This window comes from Varroa destructor, unplaced genomic scaffold, assembly GCF_002443255.2.
Source record: "Varroa destructor unplaced genomic scaffold, Vdes_3.0 BEIS01000001.1, whole genome shotgun sequence".
Classification (NCBI taxonomy): Eukaryota; Metazoa; Arthropoda; class Arachnida; order Mesostigmata; family Varroidae; genus Varroa; species Varroa destructor.
In genome coordinates, this window is record NW_019211454.1 from 42737463 (window position 1) to 42758107 (window position 20645).

A 20645-nucleotide genomic window follows, 5' to 3' on the forward strand; every position below is an offset into this window, starting at 1 on the left:
GAATATAAAGAAATTTCAATAGGAAAAGTAAGAGTTATCGATTTCCTATTTCTCTACAACTTGCTTCAATCGATGAATAAACAAAAGTGGACAGAAATGAAAGGTACTATAAACATCACTAAAAAGTGGGCTGTTGTACCAAGTAGACAAACTGATTGAAAAAAAAAATCAAAAAAACATTGGCTTATAGCTGGCTGTTTGTTACAAAATCCAAGGTGGCTATTGACATAAGGCGTAAGGAAGCAAAATCTGCATTATATTCACTCAATAGGAAATCTCGAATTGACTCTGACTTGGAAGCCTCCAGAATTTTAGTTTGTATTTGTCTCCTAGAATGCTTTAATGCGTTCACGTTTCCACCTTCGATTTATACCGCCATTCGCGACGCTGCACACCCGAATCTGCTACTGTGAAAAAGCCGAACAGCAGAGAAAGATGTCCTGCACGGTGACCGACCAGCATTTCGTCGATGGAAGAACCTGCGTCAACACCAAAATGCTCGAAGGGTTCGTTTAAAGACAGGTCAACTAGATGTCCTCTTTCGCTGCTTCAGTAACCAACCACATACGCAAGGGATTCGATCAGTGGGTCGTAAACTTATTGCAGCTCGTTCTGCCGTTGAGCCGACTTTTTACTAATGTTGATTTTACAGAACCGTTAGAAATCGGGCTAGTATCGAATGTTCACCCAATAGCATTCCTAGTGGACTGCGCAGCGCAATGACGACGGTACCTTTTCGGCTTGTCCATAGTGAAGGCAAAAGGTCTGTGGCATAAGGAGATCAAGGGCAGAGGTGGAGCCGAATTTGATTAAAAATCGTCAGAGGCCGTCGGAGACCCTAAACTTTACAGCCATTGCGTCGGTCTCCGGCCGCCGGCGAAAAGCAGGTTGGTTAGCGAGGAGCAGGGTGAGTGACGAGCATAGCCACGAACAATCTCACCACACGCATGCGTCTATACCGTAGCGTCTCTCACTACCGCAAACAGTGGGCCAGGCTGGCGAAAGAAGGCCGCTAGGAGCTGCTGGATGTTGGCTCAGTTCCCTGCTGAGATAATGTGCCCGCCACCAGCTTCGCTTGATTAGTTTGGTCGGTCGGTCGGTCGGTCGGTCGGTCAGTCAGTTAGCTCTTCAGCGGTCTGACTACAAACCGCGTTGCAAGCCGCTACTGTTACAACATAGAAGGGTAGATGGATGGATGGATAGACGGCGTTGCTGTACGCATATTTCGGGCACCATGTGCGGTGTGCTATATCGTGTTTTGTCTAGCCTAGCTAGGCTTAGGTCCCTCTGCATTTACACTGAATCACTCTTTCGCTTGCTGGTCTGCTACTGGCTGAAGGCCCAACTAGCGCATCGATGGCATCAACGCTTCTAGCGAATATCGCAACGGCAACTTATCTTTCGCACGGCGTTGTCGATAACCGTTGAAGCATAACGTGGGCCTGGCTGAAGGTTGCGACTATTCAGTTGCTTCAATATAGGCCAAGGTGAGAAGGGAAAAAATTGTGTCGGAATAGATAGCATAAGTAGTAGGAAAAGCATCGTACGGCTGTGTTGTCAGTGGGTGCACGTACGAGTTACGAAAGGAACACAACAAAATGATGCGGTAAATATTCTCCAGTTGGAGAAAGAATAAGACAAAAAGGAGATATGTATGTGAGATAATCGCCAGTTCCTGGAAAAGCGTTCATTCACCAACGTTCATTTACGATGGTGAATTGGATTGCATTATATTATATTGGACGGCAGTTTCTATTGCCGTTTCAACAATAAGAAGCTATGTGATGGAAATCTGGACAACTCTATAAAAAGGCCAAATGCGCCATTTCGTGTAATTCGCGATTCCTAAAAGAACCATTAACGATAATTTGATTTTCTACAACTTGCTACTTAATATGGTCGATGACCTCTATTAACTATCATAGTCTTTGATTTTTCTGTATTTTTATCATTTACAAAAATCTTATAGCGATTGTAAGACCTGTTAGGTCCTGTGCTCATAAACACGAGACAGACATTTGCGAATGGATTCGTATACGTTACAAGTGTTTACAAATGTTTTGTCAAGTGTATGTTTCGTTTATTCGTTTATTTTGTATGTGCTCATTGATGGAGACTTCGCAGAGCGCTCGTTTCTGGCGTTGCTGTTGCTAGTTCGTTGTGAAGTTTATTCTATAAGTGGGCGTTTCTGTTTTTCGAAAATAATTTGTTATCGCCTTTGTAGTCATTGAAACGTACACATATGTTACACCCTTCGAGCCTTTGATTAACGTTGTGGCAGTTTCGAAAGTTCACAGAAGAACGGTACCCTAGAAATATACGATGCTCAGCAAATGTTTAACAGTATTCAAGGGAGCGATCTGCATACGTCTTTATACGACACGACAAATAATGTAGCCCACATATTGGAGGATATTTTTACTGCATAGAAATCTTGGTGGGTGTCTGGAATGAATTGAGGATTCAACGATTCATATTCACATTCTATCCCGTACATCAATAGGCATTTGACGAAGTAAAGATCATCTATTATAGTACATCCGTTGCACCATACTGAGATCAGCATGTAATTTTACCACGTAGGCGTTGAAGATGAAGTTGTCGGCTTGTTTCTAAAGCTCCGTAACCTTAACGATACTAAGCTATGTACAGAAGGTACATTACACGACGTTTAAATGGACAAATCCTACGGAGCACAATGATACGTGGTAGATAGTGATCCAAAACTCGCTTATTTGCCGCCAAGAATGAAAATTCCACGTAGCGTCTTGTGTTATAAACCGCTCCCTGCACTCCCTTTAACCTCTGGCACCGCTTGTGAGCACCCTGTTCTTTCCCTTGTGGCCACGCCTTCCCGCACCTGCACACCCTTCCACAACGTCAAAGTTGACCCGGATGCGAAACTGCGGCATCATTTCTTCGCTCCCCAGTTTGATCACAGCTCACCAGTCACTGGCTTCCTTTTTTCTACTCCTCCTACATTCTAACTGACGGCAGCGATTTTAGCGGTAGCCTTACCTGCCGGGCTCTAGCTAGGGCTAGGACCTCTTTTCTGAGAGATCTATCAGTAGCCGGCTGCTGGAGCGATGTCAGCAAGTTGGTATGGGCTTGCAAGCTACGAGCAGTCCCAGAAACGAGACAACCTAGGAACAAGCATGTGTGTCTTTCTAAGACTCCTGTCACTATCTGAATGAGTCAGAGATAAAAAAGACCATCGCTCAGGAGAAAACAACTCCAACTACAATAGTACCTTCACTGCAGGCACCGCACTATTTCCCCCCGGGATTGAGGTCAGATTGTTGATCAATCGTTCGGTCTAAACTGGACTCAACTTTCTTTCGCGGTTTGTGCACATTGCAGCCCCTGGTCTTGCACGTTGCTTGGGCTTCACTGTCTATTGCCGCATCTCGTGCTTTCTTTGACGCCCAAGCCGTACCGATTCCCACTGGTCCTTGGTTGTCGTCAACTGTAGATTCCTAAATCTCCCGTTGTCAACGGCGGTCTCATCCCTCTTGGACACTCCTAATGGGTCTTTTTTTCAAAACGGTAGCAATCAATGGTGACGACGGACCGAACGAAGGACGGGAAAGACGCTGCGTTAATTCCCCACGAAATGGATAACCAACCGCTTGCACCAACTCAGGCAACAATTTGATCTGAAGTCCCTACGGAGTTTGCCTCTATTTATGGGGGACGAACGCACAGAATACTTGGCGCCATTAACGTCGATAAATGTACGGATGTACGCGAGCCGTTTTGGGAAGTTATCTGGTGCCGCGATTAGTATACAAAATACTGGTATGCAGTCTTCGCTATTTTTCCTTGTGCGTAATATTATATTAAAATAGAGCGCTCAGGTAAATATAATTAAACAAATATATGCATGTTAAAATAGGAAAATGCAAACAATTGTAATAACACACTAATATCTATATCTGTGTCGATATTGAGCTGTTAAACATCGTTTTTTAGGAAAATAAGCGGAATTATTCGATTACCATCGGTATATAAAAATTAACAATTTACATACGTTGGTTACGGTTGATGATGGATTGCTCGTAATGACTAGCACGAATGGCGTACACTTGGAGAACTCAAAACTTGTAGGTGTAGAATCACGCTTTTACAACGACCTGTGTTTATTCCCTGTTTTAACTATCTAGTCAGTTCATTGCTACAATGTTGAATAACTCATGTGATGTTGACGAGTTGTTCATTAGATTCAGAAGGTATGGCAGTAGTACATAGATCCCAAGAAAAATTCTACAACACAGAACGGTACGGAAAACTTTATCTAATTATATTGAGAATTTGTACAAATAGAACTATTTTGCTGATTTCGTGTTCTTGATATGATTTCTTATATATTATCTCGAGAAAGGTTTGCCCACGTCAAAATATGATCTGACGTTCATTTTTCGTTGATTTTTTTTCAGGAAGCCTCTTTGGATCGTCGAGTCGCGAACTTCACTCGAAGGTCAACCGTTACGTAAGTCAGCTTTAACACTTCTCCTAGTAATCGCTACTCGGCTACCATGTCGTCTTATAGGTCTGCTGGAAAAACCAATAGCTCCAGCAGGAATCTCCCGGTTAGACCTCCTTGAGGGGCAGATCCTTAGTAATATATCGAAGAGGTCATTCGAAGGACTTGTTCACATACAACTAATAGTCGAAGGCATTCAGTTCACTGAAGATTACGGCAAATGATATTCAACTAGGTTCGACCCATGCTGGGACTGCGTTATTTGTCAGAATTCCATTATGTACGAAGTGTGAAGACACATTGTACATTTGATATCATTGGATATCAGGAAGACGACGCCTTTACGTCTCCTGCCACATTGCCCCGGTTACCCCCCTCCACACTGTATTGTTTCCCGACAAAGTCGGTGTTCTTTTCCCGAAGTAAATTATTTAATTGAGCTTTTGTCGGAGGGCTGTTATTGGAAAGTTTTGCACTTCAGTGTTGCTTAGAGAGCTCGATGTTTTAAGATAGCAGAATTAATGATCAGCGTTCGTAGTGTCCGTATTAGCCATAATTTTTATCAGCTTAAGGTTAATAAATACAGCTATGTAAGCCTCGGCATGAGTGCGGTCTGCGTATATGGACGTATATCACAGATATTAAACGCGAATCCGCGCACTAACTAGATCTGGTAGAACAAGTCGGCAATGACTGCATGGGGCAAATATGCCACGTTGATCTTATCTTCTCATTAGGAGGACATTTTATAGTTAGTTAGAATGATGTGTTGCTTTAGATATGGTGTTTTCGTTCGAGACCCGCCGTGTATGTTGTCGAGTAGTGACATCAAATACATTGGCGCTTTTTACTATGAGGCCGTCTGCTTAGCCAATGTTAGATGTGACACTCACAGTTTACATCGTATTGAAGGCACAGGGCCATCTCAACGGACGTACGCCGCTACCGGAAAGCCAGTTCTCCGTACGTTTGTAGAAGACAGGCTAAAAATATCGATCTAATATTAAATATCGCGTGGGTCTTAATTACAGTATCGTCATTCGAATGACGGTAACTTACGAACGAAACTGAAGTTACGAAACACCTAGGCTCGTCTTACTGTCTCGCCTTGAATATTTAGCTTTGCATTTGCGCTGCCACTAACCAAAAAACAATTGTTTTTAGCGACTAAGTAGTTGCAGGTATATACAGGGTTATTTGGACGAGTACGAAATGAGTTTTTACAGTTGTTTAGATTAACTTAGATTAACTTAATTATTTGGACATAGTGTAATTAGGATAGTTAAATTTCTTACTTAAAAAGAGACAGCTGAATAGATTACTAGCTAAATATACAAATGAATTTTGAGTTTACTTTTGTAACAACAAACACAAACTTGTTTTGCTTGTTAGAGTGAATAGTAGCTGTGATGTTTTAAACGGTGCTGGTATGCAAGCATTTGGACTCGTTTTTTCGTAATATCATACATTTTCTCTTAGTCTATATATACCCTTTTTTTTTTTTATTTTTTTGTTGTTATTTTATTGTTTTTATCTTGAGCTCTTACGCGATACTTAGCGCGTCTTGCTCGACCTATCTGTTTTTTCCAGCAGACCTATGAAACAGTACGGTAACAATACGCCATAACTCTGAAATTCCAACAAGTGATGGTCGGGTTTATCGTATCAAAGCAATGTACGTTGGCCTCTCAGACTTATGCCGCCCCATCGAATAATTACATAGGGCATATATGTAATATATATATATACATATACAGAAGGCACACATTTACAAATAAGCTTTACTAGAGACGCCATCGTTTCTTGGCATTTGTTTCTTGTCTTTATTTGCCGGGTCAGCTCGTCTTATTCATAGGTCCCGTGTCGTTTACGCATTTAAGAAAATGCTAAAAATAACTGTACGGCTGTATCTATTAATACCTCGCATTGAAGAGAACTCACCATACACTTCGACTAGACTCACTATAGTGACTACGTAACCTAGCGTACTGAAGTATAGCAAGTTTGTTTCAAGCAGCAAGTTGGAGGTGGAATTTTTTCATTGCAGTCTATTCTGTTTTTTGTCCAATTTGAGCTAACATACAGAGGTATGCGGTCCTCACAAGCTACGACGACAGTACCTTTCTATGAATGAAACAAAGGTAGATTGACAAAATAAGAATACATAAATAGTGGCATAGAAAGTGTTTAAACATATGGCAGTATCAATAACGTCTATAGATAAATCCCGTAAAGCTTTTCGGACAGTTACTTGGGACTAATCATTATCTTTCTGCAGTGGGAGATGTTCTTAAAAATGCACACCGGGGTAAATAGAGATACCTGGACGACTTGTTTGCAAGACCATAGTTTTGTTGTTACTGAAAAACAAGAATTATCATAATACGAAGACCAGTCTTGGCTCATGCTTAAGGACACTCGTTCTGTCTATCTTCTACGGTTATAGTTGATTAATATTGGTTTAGTAGTGAAACAACTAAAAGACAGGTTGTTCAAAACAAAGAAGTGTTCCTCCTAATTTGTCTTCAACTTATTTTCTCCTTTCCTCGGCCCTTGTTAAAATCTGACATCTGGACAAAAGGGAAGTTCTGGTTGGTTTTTTTTTTTCATTATTTAAAGGCATATTTCCTGCATGTCGTTCAAACAGCTCCAGAAAATCAGCCGATCGACACAAAGCCGGTCGAAGTTTGTTCTAGTAGATAGGCCCACGGCCTACAGGAAATTTCTAGTCAAGACCAGCCTCGCTTAACAAGGCAACACAGCACGTTTGGTCATTCTGAATTTTAGTGGCATTGAACTCCTCCGTGGCCCCTGCATGTGTCGATCTGAGTCCCCCGGAGTCAATGTCGAGTTGCGATACAATCCAGTGTATACGTGCCTGGACGCACGAACACCCGCTGTTCCGCAAAATTGGCCTAGGATGTGAAGGCGCATGTTCCGGCAGCAAGTCTGACGCATGTAGCAAGTGTCGCAAGTGATACATTTTGTCGCTATTTTTTTTTCGACTAGGGGACAGCCCAAGGAAAGTAGAATGCTGCACATCTATGATACGTTCCCTTTGTCGTACTTTTTTCACGTAGTCTTAAGAACGCCGAAGAGAAGGTAAACAAGTCAAAGACAAACTATGCTTGATGCTAGTGGTGAAATGTTTAGCCGGTTCCCTGTGGGAATAAAATAGCGCGTATAAAATGCTTTATTTAGTGTGTTTTCTTTCAACTGTTCTTATCTCCGGCAGTTATAGTCGAGGACAGAATTCGGTGCAAATTTCATAGCCATTTATAGGAATACTTAGCAGTAGCAAAATAGGTGTCCGCGTATATACGACTATAGTAAAAAGATGTACAGTAACGCGCTTTGTTGAAATTACTAGGCCAGTTAACTGTAGATTTTACAATACATTGTACAATATGACTCATCATATTGTACTTGATACTCCGATATAATTAGCTAATTAATTGTGTACCCAAATAAAATCTTACACGCTGCTGAATTTGGTTTCACAGTGGAAAGCTAAGCCTTTCAAAGGGGTCAGAAATATAGGATTTAGCTTACGCAGACTCATAACTATATTGATTTCATTGATGTTCATGTTTCCGTACGCTCTCGTAACTGTCAATTTTGAAATGGCATAGCTCTAAAATACGTTACCTGGATTTGTTTTAAGCGCATCTATTTAAGGTGGTAGCCCTGTTTTAAATATTAGTTAGTATTTCTTTTGACTTGAGACACAAACACATTGATAAACAGTCCGCAAAAAACAACATTTAAAGCAACGTATTATTCCCGATTTGACATAAACGTATTGAGTAAAGCCGTTTCCATTTGATACAAAGCCTAGTCTCTCAACCCTTTGTTCATCAAAATCGGTTAAAACTAGTGCAAACATCATGGACTCATGTTACTATCCACCTGTGCCGCTGTAGGTGTGAGCGCTACGGAAGAGTAATATTCTACTCTATACAGAGTACAGATATACAAAAATAAATGATTTGTTCCACATAGACAAGTACATCGTTCGAGGTGGACATGAGTCTGTACGTGTCAGGTAAAGCTGGCAGTGAAATAACGAGCAGCATTCAAACATGCAGCAATTGGGTATCAAAGACGAGCCCTCGGGTGTACGTATTTCGTAACCGCGTGTCACAGCCGTATAGCGTACCACCTACTCAATATGGCTGAATCTATCCGCGCTTGTGGGCGACAGTAACACATTGTCGTCGTTTGTGTGCACATCAGTTGTCATTTTCTGGCTAGACGATCCAATTTACCCGAAGATAAAGAAGGAAGGAAGGAAGGAAAACAATACTACTTCTACTATCGTTGGCTTCTGTAACAGCCCTATGCTAGAGGTCCTCAGTGGCAGGACGTCGTTTGTTTAATATGCGTATGTACGTTTCGATTTTAGAATGCAAGCACCCTTATAGTTAAGAAGAACCTTATCGGGGATAATAATCATGTGTTTTGCCTTATGCAAATAACTGAAACGATCTAGACGACTGTTGAAGTTGAAGAGCCTATAATCCAAGCCTGGATCGCCTTAGGCCACGTTATGATATACAGTGCGGTTTATGTATCAATCGAATAGGCATAATCTCATCTGAAAGTTGTAAACTATATATGCAATATGTGAATAGATGTCCATGTCGTCTGGATTTGTTTCATTTGGATGCGGATTTCAGTATCAACTCCATTGGCCACAGAAAGGATCGATGTAAAATACTAGAAAGTAAGCTTGTCTTATTATACCTAGGATGCGCGTTAAAGATCATGGTTTTTATCGTAGAAAACCTCTCACAGCCGAGATACATAAAAGTATAGCACCTACATAAGCACAGATGCTAGAACAAAAAAATGTCACTGTTCTTTCGTCCAAAGTGTTTAACTACGTAAAAGTATATGATGTGAAGAGGAAGTTAGCTACGAACGAGACGCAAGAACATTACACGTTTTCATATTTACAAATATACCAGAACTATATATTTATATTTAGGATGAAACCATGCACAGTTTGAAATCTAACTCCGTAGCTTGACAGGTCAAAGACCATAGTGAAAACACAACTAAAAAAAAAACATTGGTTTTCTTCACGGCGGGACCTGGGCCTCTTCCGGATGGGTTAAATAATGGAAGTGAGAATAGCAAAAACAGTCTACTGGCTCTACTTACGAAAGGCCACCACTATGAAGATAGGTAAAATTTAGTCGAAACCCGTGGTTCACTCTGCAACAGATCTTCCCGTGTTGGACGAAAACCTTTTGTTGACATTCTTTTGCACGCCGCAGCTCACTAAAGACCAGGACTTCAACAGGCTTTTAGGCATCTTAAAGGCATGCTGACCAATATAGGCGCGAATAAAATCTTGGTGTGTTTTCGGCCTTCTCCTAACCGATTCAAGGCCGAATAAGATAATATTACAATGACCAACCAAGGAAAGCCTTGGTGCTTATGCTTGCTACCTACCTTCTCCTCTGAGGTCTTCGTTTGTGCACACATTGTGCTCACCACCCCAGTTAGAAATTATTTCATTTTATCGCATTGTAGGGTCTGTCTAATAGTTCGTTTTTGCTGTTGTTATTGTCTTGATTCCATTTTCAGCTACGGAAGATGACAAACTGCTCGCACGCCTTCATTTTAACAGCCGAGCAAGAAGATCTAGCTTGTCGAGTCATTAATGATGGCGCCATCGAGGGGCGACAAGACGAAGTTTACGTTATGGTAAGTAGTGTCTTATCGGAGCAAAAGTAACGGCTGTGGGACGTTGTAGTAGCGTAAAATGTCGGATCATTTTGTTCCCACGAGTTTACTCTTTTCGCTCTTATCCATATATCATAATACAGGAAACATTGTTTTTGATTCTACACACATTTTGGAACAGTTTATGCAAGCCAAAACTAAGAATCGTCGATTCCATATTGGAATAATCGAGTCCAAATTGCCTGCAACGGTATGTCTTTAAAAAGAAGACTGCTTACCACCGCTCCTGTTGTCGGAAATAAGCCAGTACAACTTTCCGCAAATATTGGTGCCTGTTTCTAACTTTAGCAGGGTCAGGAAAGGCTCGATTAGCAGGGTCAGGAAAGGCTCGATAAGAGGCCTCCATTCTAATGTCATCGTCTATTCCATCATCGACATGGAAACGCGCCGAAAGCATTTCTCTAATTGCAAGAAACGTCAAGATGTCAGCGCAACGGCGTTCGATTTTGTGCCTGATTCGCTAGTGGCCTGTTTGCTTTACGTGATCTTATCTGGTCTCGACTGGAAATCTATAAATATCTAGATGTCGGCGTTGTGTTAGTTTCATACATAAGTAATGACGCTTTCTTCGTTGCCCCGTCACTGTCTGCGACGGTTTCTAATCTCTGAGCCAATCTATTTATATTATCTGAAATTGCGGAAGTCATCTGGCCATTTACTGAGACTCTTTATTTAAAAGAAGAAATCAAATGTACTTTTAGAAGTTTTATTCATGACTAAAGAGATGGTGAGTTATGGGTGCGAGGTCTGACTCGCATGGTAGATGCAAAAGAACTTTCCATTCAGGTTCTTTTCTCACCTGAACGGTTCAAACGACCGTTTTCGTATCTAGCGTGACATTGTCTCGAACAAGGATGAGTGTGGCCTTTTTTTGCTACTAAGGAACTATTCATTTCTTTTTCTGCTCCATACTGGAGGACATCACTTCTCACCAAGTACATTTGTCTTTGGACATTCTTGCAGTCAGGATTCAAGATAGAATTTCGCTTATAGCACAATTATATCATGCCTATGCACTTTTTTATAACATATAAAAGTAAACGGACAGTGGAGAGGTATACGGAGTAAATCAAGAAACAGTTATTATTTGAACCTCATCAATTAACGTTCTAGGCAATGTCCAGGCTAAAGTATTCAGTATATTTATTTTGGTATGTATATCAAAGAACTTTGGCTTTTTCACGTTTAGAGCAGAACTTTTAGAACCTTAGAGCAACCCTATAGAATGCCTTAGTAGCTATCCATTGAAATTAAACTTCTTCGAGTAGATGCTGTTGTTCTCTACAATACGACGAAAAGTCAAACAAGCAATTGTCAGCGCGTATAAATAATTTCCATTCATCCCTAATGTTGTAGATCTTGCGTCAATATGAGCTCAAATGAAAAGATAAACTCTCTATCATAAACGTTATCAAAGGTATATTAATGTGTGAACTATTCAAAATACAGGCCCCGTCATCTTATCTGGAGGTAACTTAGTGTATTAAGGTTTCACAGGAGTTATAGTTAGTTAAAAGTAGCTACCAGTTTAGATGGGTGAACTGATCTGTATCTGGCATAGGTAATTAGTTCATTATGATTGTATCTTCAGTTGTCTGCTCTTGTCTTTTTTCGCATTGTATCTTTCTTTAATAAGGTAAGCAATTCATTTATAGGGTAATAGGCATTCAACGAATAAAAGAGCATAACTCTAAGCATCATTACCCTACAGAGTCTCTAGTTACGTGAAGCTAGTAAAATCCAACGCTGTAGTATATAAATAAATTATTTACTTATATATATTATATACATATATGTATTTTTTTTTATCTATTTATAACGCCTCGTGAATTTGGAGGTTTATTTTAAAAATTGTTTTGTTTTCAGCTTGTATGGCAACGCAGTCGTAAACGATATATACGATGGGTATCTGTGGCTTAGAAGTGTTGCAGCAACGTCCTTCTCTAAAAACGATGTTTCGACATGTTTTCTATTTTCTATGATCTCACTGATACTAGTTCTAGCAAAAAAGAAAATCCTCTTTTAGAGTATAAATTACCCGTATCGTATAAGCTATTCATCCAGAAATGCTGTTGGCATCAGTTTCTACTCGTACGCTTACAGTTTAAAAGTTAAAAGTTGCGTTAAAGGTCTGCATATACCGGTTGAATGCGTTCGGGGAATGCTGCTGTCGCTTGTCAGATACAGAGCACGTGGAACAGCGGAGCACGGATGGAAAAGGGAGAGGGAAAGCTGGGAGGCGGTAACAGGAGGTACCTACTGAACTGGGTGACCTTGCTTAGAGAGAATTCGAAAGACTCCAGAGCTGTACTTCCAATGCATCACCCCCGGTGAAGTCAGGAAGTGAGGCGGAGGTATTTGCCAAAACGAAGGCGGCTGGCAACGTCCAGCTTGAAACTAGCCCGGATCTATCTTCTTGGTAATACGCGGATGTATGCCAATACGTGTACATGCATGCCGGATCGCTTCGAGGCAGGCGAGACCCGGACCGAAATCCCAATCTGATTAACTTGCTTGGATTCAATCTAATACCCAGTCAATTATTTAGCCAAAGACGTACTCTACGGTGGTTAAACAGCGCGGCTGTATGATTATAAACGAACGTATACGTATTGGTTCCTAGAAGTTAGTCAAGAGTCCGCAGCATGTGCTTTGTCTGTTGGCAACGCCACATGTTAGTGTTTCGAAAAAGCTTTATCAACCGCACGAACGCTAGTAAGTACGTCTAAGACATGTTTGTTGCGTACTGTAAAGGACCGCAGTCCGCTAGCTTTTTTATGAGAAAAAAATAACTGATCCAGCTCAAGGCTAACAACGGCCAGAGGGTTTTTGTATCTCATACATATACGCAGCTTGACTATCCTGGTTCAGTTACCACCGTTATTCCTTGGCGTATCTCCTTGATCCGCAAGTGAGCGTTGTAAATCGAACAAGTTACTATCTACCTGAGCGGTGTCACAATTCTTATCAATACAATTAGAAGAAAATCAAGACAAAGCTGTCGAGCAAGCGGTAGAAGCGGAGACACATAACTAAAGAGAAAATGCTTTGAACGGGCGGTCTGAGGAACGCCACGGCTACCTGCGCAGGCATACGCCTGCCGCCCTACATGACGCGGGATTCGTACACGATTAAACCTTGGGTGCCTTCAAATGAGCGAACATGCAAGTAAGCAAAACCAAGCCGAGCTAAAAGGACGGCCGATCACAGTGTTGGCGAATAGAATGAACGCGATCAGATAATGGGACAAAAATCACTGAGCATAAGGCGAGAGGGATATTGTGACCCCACTGGGGGAGGCCACTACATTTTAATACCAGGGTTTGAGAAGGCAGGCGGGCAGACCAAGCCGTTAGAGAGTATATTGCGTTTAGCATAATGCAGATCGTATCAGCGGCAGCGGGCTCAGTAGCAGCATGGACATGACCTATAATGGTCTACTTTGAACGGAGATAGCCACGGAGGAGGTACATAATGATACCTTAGAGAACAATCATTTGTAAACGTAATTATTAACATCAATAATTATTAGGGACAAACATATTTATCGATACGTTGGCTTTTCTTCGAGTAGTACGAATGAATACTAATTAGATGCCCTGTTCTGGCAACCAGTATTCATGTGTGCATTTGAAACAGCCTAATTTTGAAGGTATATAATCGAGGTGTCCAAGAAGAATGCAGTAATCGACAAACGTAACTGTTAGTAGAATTATTCCCACCTTGGGCTTGTGTTGGTCCCGGGTATGCCCTGCTCCGCCTGTTCTTTTTCTGCTCGTTTTGGCGTATGATCTGCTCAACGAGTGTATTGTTATCAACATGTCCATATGTCACACAAGAACCGCAAAATACCCATGAGTATGGCATTGCTATGAAATGTCACCCACTTTATAAGGCCCATTCTTGACATCAGTGATATTGACTCAGTCTAGGTTGTATAATAAGATCAACTTAATGCACTGGAAAGAGACAGATGTAATAAGGTAGTGACTAACAGAAGAAAACTCCGGGAAAATCAGATCGAGCCCCATAGATTTGTCCGCTTCATGTAAAAATACCCAGGTTAGAGGTTAATAGAAAAAATATTAATGAAGAGAGAGAAAGAGTTTATGAACCCTACATATGTTTATTGATGCATGCCGTTTGAAGGTCACATAGCTTTTGGTATAAAGGATGCTATCTCAAGACGTTATCTGCATGCTAGTTCTTAGCGCTATTTTTAAGCGCAATCTGTTGCAACTAAAATTTACCAAAAGAAAGCAACCAAAATAAAAGAATAATAAAATAAAATAAAAAAAAAACAATAAATCAAAAGCCCGTAGAGTGCAATTATACTTGTCAAAAGAGTTACGCTCCCTTTATGTGGGAAGATGGGTTCTTGTGATGAAGATATAGGGGTATTCACATATACGACATGATTTGGTATTTCTGAGCCACATATTGAACTGTTATTATTTGGGAATTCGAACCCACCACACATTCTATTATTGCATTGTATACACAGACAAACGATTATTCGTAGATAGACAACTCATGCTGCTTATTATGTCATAGGTAACCGGAACTTTGAGCTAACTTTTTTTTTAGACGATGGCGTTCTAATGTTCGGAGAACGGTCCGAGAATACCGATACCTACATCCCTAGTCCGCCCTCTAGATGTATCCAAGTCGGTTATCTGAACGAAATAGGACAGCAATTCGAATTCGTTGAACATTAGAGGAAAGTCCATTCCCTTACTTACACATAAACGGTGGCGCAGAGAATGTACGTGTATCTTACGACAGAACGAAGGACGGAAAGATCAACTATTTCTCATACATTATTCACGATTATCCGTACGTATAAACAATTATCTATAATGTGCTCTATTATTCAATTCCATATCTAGCCTCGCCGGAATTAGTACGCCTGACCCAGTTGCTTACAATTGAGATATTGACAGCAGACGGCCAATCTTTTATTGGCTTGTTAATTTATAAAAACAAATGAAAATTAATAGAGCGTTTCGGTAATATTCACCATTCGTTTTCAATCGCCGATCATTGTAAAATTTGATAATCGTGAATAACTACTCCGAAAATTCCAACGCGTCTGCCGAGTACTAAGCATTGTTTTTTAGGCCTATTCAAGGTATTGTTTTTTTAGGTGGTATTCATGTGTAAGATATGGCCTTGCGGTCTGCGACAATCTGATGAAACCGTTCAGAACGTATCGCAAAATTACTTCTAAAAATAATTGGGCGGACGCACGCGATAATCGGACTTGTAGAAATTTATTATCGACCCGTGGTAGCGTCAAGCCGGTGAACGTGATGGCGCTGTTCGGTTTTGCTGGTTCGGTGATATTTTTATAAAACGTTTGCAATAGAGTAGAACCGTGGCACTTTCACAGGCGTAGAGCACCAACGACCCCGGACACGGGTCGTACTATTGTGATAATTTCCGGGTGCAGTTTGAGACAAAAACGATTGTCCATTAATCGCGGTCGTCATTCTTTTGACTGTAAAACTGTTTTAATGTTCAAGGTTCTTTTATTGCTTTTAATTTATATCTACGACAAAGATGAAAATTGCGCTAGCCGACAGTTTGTTTACGTACCGCAGGTTAGGAGACAGGCAGAATCAGGTGCTAGCAGAGAATGTGAAAAGGAATCTAGAAATAGCGGAATACCCCACAACGAGGCTCGCTCAGCAGTAAAAAGAAGAGGTTTCGGAAGTGGCATTCGCGTACAAACCATAACACTTGCAATGGACGCGTGATCCGTCTCGTCGTTTGCGATCCCTGCACTTCCGTAGTTCGACGATCCTCATTCATCATACATAACACAAAGAAATCGTAAGAGGCGTAGGAAAGCCATAATGTAGCTGGACAGCACGTAACTACGCAGGATATCCGGGGATGGCCGAGGACCAGAATAGTGTGGGCCTGTAAGATAGGGGGACAGCAGTGGTAGTGAGGCGATTTAGCAACAAGACGAGAAACCGACTGACACGAAAAAAAGTGGTGAAGAAAAATAGCGTGTGTCGTTCTGGAATAGTTCATAATGTCAGAAGGCTAGACTTGCCCGATCTAAGTTTGGTCTCTATTGAATACCTTATAGAGCTGCCCGACGCCACTGGTACTTTCGATGCGTTGGCCATCTGTTTCCTGACTGGCTGCCAGACGACTGGGTGGCTGCTTGATACGTCTGTTTTCCTGGGTGCGCTTCAAAAAAAAAGCACATAAAACAACATGAGGAGCAGTAGAAAAGCCGCCAGACGGTAGGAGAAGGGTACGATTCGTCTGGTGACCAGCTTCCGTTTGGCCACCATCACAGGAAATGGAATCGTTCGCCACTGTGAACCTTCTGCAATGTCTTATCCAGCTTTCTAACTTTCTGCTGTTCCAATGCTTTTAGCAGCAAAGCACCTTAGCATGTATTGGTTAGAAAGGAAGACGTTCCAACAACTCGAGTTGATAGTGTGCCCCACGAAGTCATCTGCAAACATGCGTCAATCAGCTTTTGCTAGAACTTCGACAGGAAACCAGGAAGGTCGCTGTGGCATATCGCCTTCTAACGAAACCACAACATTCAAAACAGTCAAAAATGATGCCTAGATAAGATGATTTAAAGATCGTCTCAAATATTGCAAATCTTACTGGCTTATATAATCAGTAGTATCAATAGTATCATAATATATAATATAATAATAATAATAATAGTATTACTACTCACACTAAATCTAAATTGTGGCAAGTGCTTTCTACGTATGTAATTTTTCAACATATAGTCCAAAAGGTAGCGTCGCGTTTGAGGAAGCAGGGGTTCGTTTTCACTTACATTAGAGACTATGGTTTATTTCATAGATCATTTAATCTGTCTTCTCAAGTGAAAATCAACAAACGGACGCACTTAGAACGCTCGTATGCTTTATACGTATAAAATAATGGTTTCCCTTCTTTTTGTGGATCAGCCTCTTTTACGGAAACTCTACGGACATGTATTCTGAATAATACGGGACGACTTCGATTCTATAGGAGAGCGGCGTGTATTTCTGCTCAAAGAGATGGTTTTGTGCGCGCAATTTTTCCTTTTTCAAAATCAACATTTTGTTTGTCCTTATTTAGGCTGGCTAAGGTCGATGGCACTTTGTTTTCAGCGTGCGCTTCCATTAACGAAGGCTCCAGGCATGCAAATTGAATCGAGCGTACCTACGTCACAGCTTTTAAAATGTTGGCCGTGTGGCTATTGTTAATTGTGATTATCCAAATTTTACGACGGTGGCGTTCTAGCGTTCAGAGATTGAAGAGCGAATTTGGAATTAGAATTTTTTTTTATTTATTATATTAATCAGAAAATGTTTTAGAACATAATTACACTAAACAAGATATAGTGAATGAAAAGAAATGCAGACGCATACCACTTAATACAAATTAAGGTTTCCAATTGAATACATTTAAAACCAATATGTAATCGAGCCATATTTAGATGGTTATTAGAAGACCAATTCCTAAGTTCTACATTCACCCATTCGATCGAAATCAGCCTTTGTAATTGCTGAAGATTGCTACTGTAAAATATGAATTAGAATCTGACTAGTAATGCCAAAGTTATATTCAGCACGGCATATTAATATTTATCCACAGCAAAGTGCCATTGAGAAAGGTACATTGTGCTTGATCTGCGCGTACGAATGTTTGTATGCACGATGACCGGTCACGAGTGCGATAAACGAAAAATTCGCCTGTAAAAAAGACCTCCATTTACAATGCTTTAGAATAGGGGACACAAACTGCACGTTGTCAAAGAAGGCTTGCAGTTGAGTTTCGCGTCTTCGCGCTTCTTAACCCCCTATCGCATTACGATCTATATTCAAGCAATCTGGCCGTTAATACATCGACCTGGGAATACGTTCAATTGAGGCTGATCACTGGAAGGTGAACAGTGTCATATTGCTGTATATACATGTACATGTATTTGTACAACCCCAATTTAAGACCGGAGTATCTATGACACTCCGGTCTTAAAATGGGGGTGTAGATAGCAATAGACTAATGTTCCGGGTGAAGAGGGGAAAATTCAAAGTATATTGCTGTTACCTCTAGAAAGATTTTTAGCCTTTCAATTAAGTTACTCCTCCTAGTCTCCTGTCAAATTGAGATGGTCATTTCAGATTCGAAGATACGATGTACTTAGCAAGAAGTGGTTGTCATGAGCCAGCGTTCTTCTGCCCGCATTTTTTTTTAACTGCCTAAGTTAACTAATCTACATAAGCTAACCTACCGCCGGACAAACGCAAATCGTTTAAACCAGCAACTAGGAACTACATATGTTTGATGATGCTCTTGTTTTGGTTTAACAAAATAACAGTCCATCAGTGTACCTGCCATGACCCAGTAAAAATTGTAACAAGGATAAAATATATATATATAGGTAGTACTGATGTTCTGTCAGTATGCAAGCCAAAGTTACTAGCATTGGTAGTTATATGGATCTAAACGAATATTATAAAATGTGCTACGTTAAGAGAGCGGCATGTATGAGACAGGAAGAGGTACAGGACGATGCAATTAGCGAGTTTGTTGTACTCGCTAATTGCATCGTGTGCAACCTTACCCTTTCAGGTGGTGGATAGTTCCGCTAAGTGGATTGGCATTTATGACCTAACCTTGCATGGGCTTGGCCTTTTTTCCTGCAAAATCTAATCTGCAGTCAATCGCCCAACCACAGAGCTACCCGTCGGTTCTGAAGTTCGCCCATTTGTTGGCCTTATTCGCGCGGCCTTTGTTATACTACTATAACCATTTTCTGGGCATTTTTGGTTAAGCCGGTTAGCTAAAACCATTCAGCAATGAGCTGTTAACGTGCTCACTGGAATTGTGCTTCGGCCACTAAATGAAACCCAACGGGGCTGCGAAGGCTCTTTGCTTGTTCATAAACAACTTCTTATCAGTCGTCTACGAGTTGCCTATTGCGCCAACACAGCAATGTCTTTCTTCGCCGGCTATTCGAACAAGTGCATCAGTACGAGCATTGATGTACCATACGATTAGCTTGGTTCCAGAGCGTTCTTTAGGTCAGGCGCATGTCATCAATTGGAATTAACACGAGCTCATAGATCACGGATTTTTCGAAGTTATGCCAGTCCTTGCATCTCGTGAAGGCAGGCAGCCAGCCAGCCAATCCTAGACGCTCACATTTATAAGACACATTTACGCGAGAACAAAAAGGCCGAGGAAACAAAGTGAACGGCTGTAATGGCTGCCGGCATTTAAAGCAGTTGTCAATGAAATAAAAAACCAACCCATTCTGACAAAATCGAAAAAGTCACAGTAGCTCTTTGCGTTGGAACTACACTGCGTACACAATCATTCGTAGTTATCACATGAAAGCAATTAAATGCGACGGTATTCGTAATTAGCAATAAATTAGTCGCTGCTTGTCCTTTGCTTGGAATACTTAGCGTCCCGCAGGCTACGTTACAATATTAGGACAAACGAAAATGCGTATTCATTTGAAATATACGTAAAAGGGGTTCAGTTATGATAGTTTTTCGGATGCTTCGGTTAATTAACAGGAAATGTGTTCTAATACTATCGAGTTCCCGCATCCGTAATTGTTTGTTTTCAAGTATATGCTGTGGACATTCTTGTTATGTCATTTGTTGAACAACACGTATGTATACACGATAAGCAATAATAACTGATTATCGTGCAGCCTAAAATAATAATATGGCTAGTGCAAGTAGTAATCAAGGTCACAATTCCGTCAGTACTGCTTCGTTTCCTTACCTGAACATTTTCCGATCGTCAGAATTGACCTCGTCCAGGGGAAACCAATCCTTCAGCGTTTCTTGAGAAAATGTCTTACAGGTCATATAGCTCATATTTTGTGGAAGACAACGTGTAAGCAATCTAAACGTGAGTACAAAATAGATCGACAAAATTTTGCAGATTTTGCGTGTTTTCAAGCATTTTCGAAGAGAACAATACTAGAGTCGCATGAAACCGCAGTTCAACTTAGTCGGCTCATACTTTGTTAAAGAAAAGAAGTTACAGATCAGGAAAGTAATTTTAAATAGTGCTTCTTGAGTTTAGCCAGAAAATAATGAAAGGAGATCTTTTTAAATTAAGGAAAATCCTTACAATCACCTTGGAGCTGTAAAGAAAACCTAAATCTGTTACTGCAGAAATGAGGCTATTTAAATTCTCTAGTGCCTGTAGGGGGTAAACGGGTTCTCATTGACGCCAAGGGAAGGGAATGTCAAACCAACTGTACTATAATATCCCACTTTTTAAAATTAATGTGAGCTCTTATCTTCGGGCTTTTGTTTTAGAAAATTCATAAATAAAAATTTAAATAAACCCTCGGGTGAGTTGAGACGGGGTATTCTACAGCGACGTTATTAGAAACAATGGTTTACCTAAA

The 20645-nt window shown here is 40.8% G+C and overlaps 1 protein-coding gene and 1 long non-coding RNA gene across 11 annotated transcripts in view; one reads left to right on the plus strand and one right to left on the minus strand.

Moving 5' to 3' along the window:
• Positions 1-20645, plus strand: part of LOC111243239 (cGMP-dependent 3',5'-cyclic phosphodiesterase-like) — a 126052-nt gene that overhangs the window by 38653 nt on the left and 66754 nt on the right. For 6 of the 9 annotated variants that reach the window (XM_022788458.2, XM_022788459.2, XM_022788457.2 and 3 more), the window contains 2 exons: positions 4437-4489; positions 10079-10198. In XM_022788458.2, coding sequence (XP_022644193.1) covers positions 4437-4489; positions 10079-10198 — 173 coding nt within the window. Of the gene's footprint in view, positions 1-2209; positions 3799-4436; positions 4490-10078; positions 10199-20645 lie in introns of those variants that run through there. The other 3 variants (XM_086977051.1, XM_022788460.2, XM_022788455.2) reach the window with 3 other exon arrangements.
• On the minus strand, positions 14344-20236 carry LOC111243241 (uncharacterized). Of its 2 annotated transcripts, XR_015318808.1 has the most exons (3): positions 20009-20236; positions 16331-16715; positions 14344-16162 (listed from the first exon to the last, which is right to left on the minus strand). It is a non-coding gene; the product is annotated as an uncharacterized LOC111243241 (long non-coding RNA). The 2 variants fall into 2 exon arrangements; XR_015318807.1 differs by lacking the exon at positions 20009-20236 and having other exon boundaries at positions 16331-17733.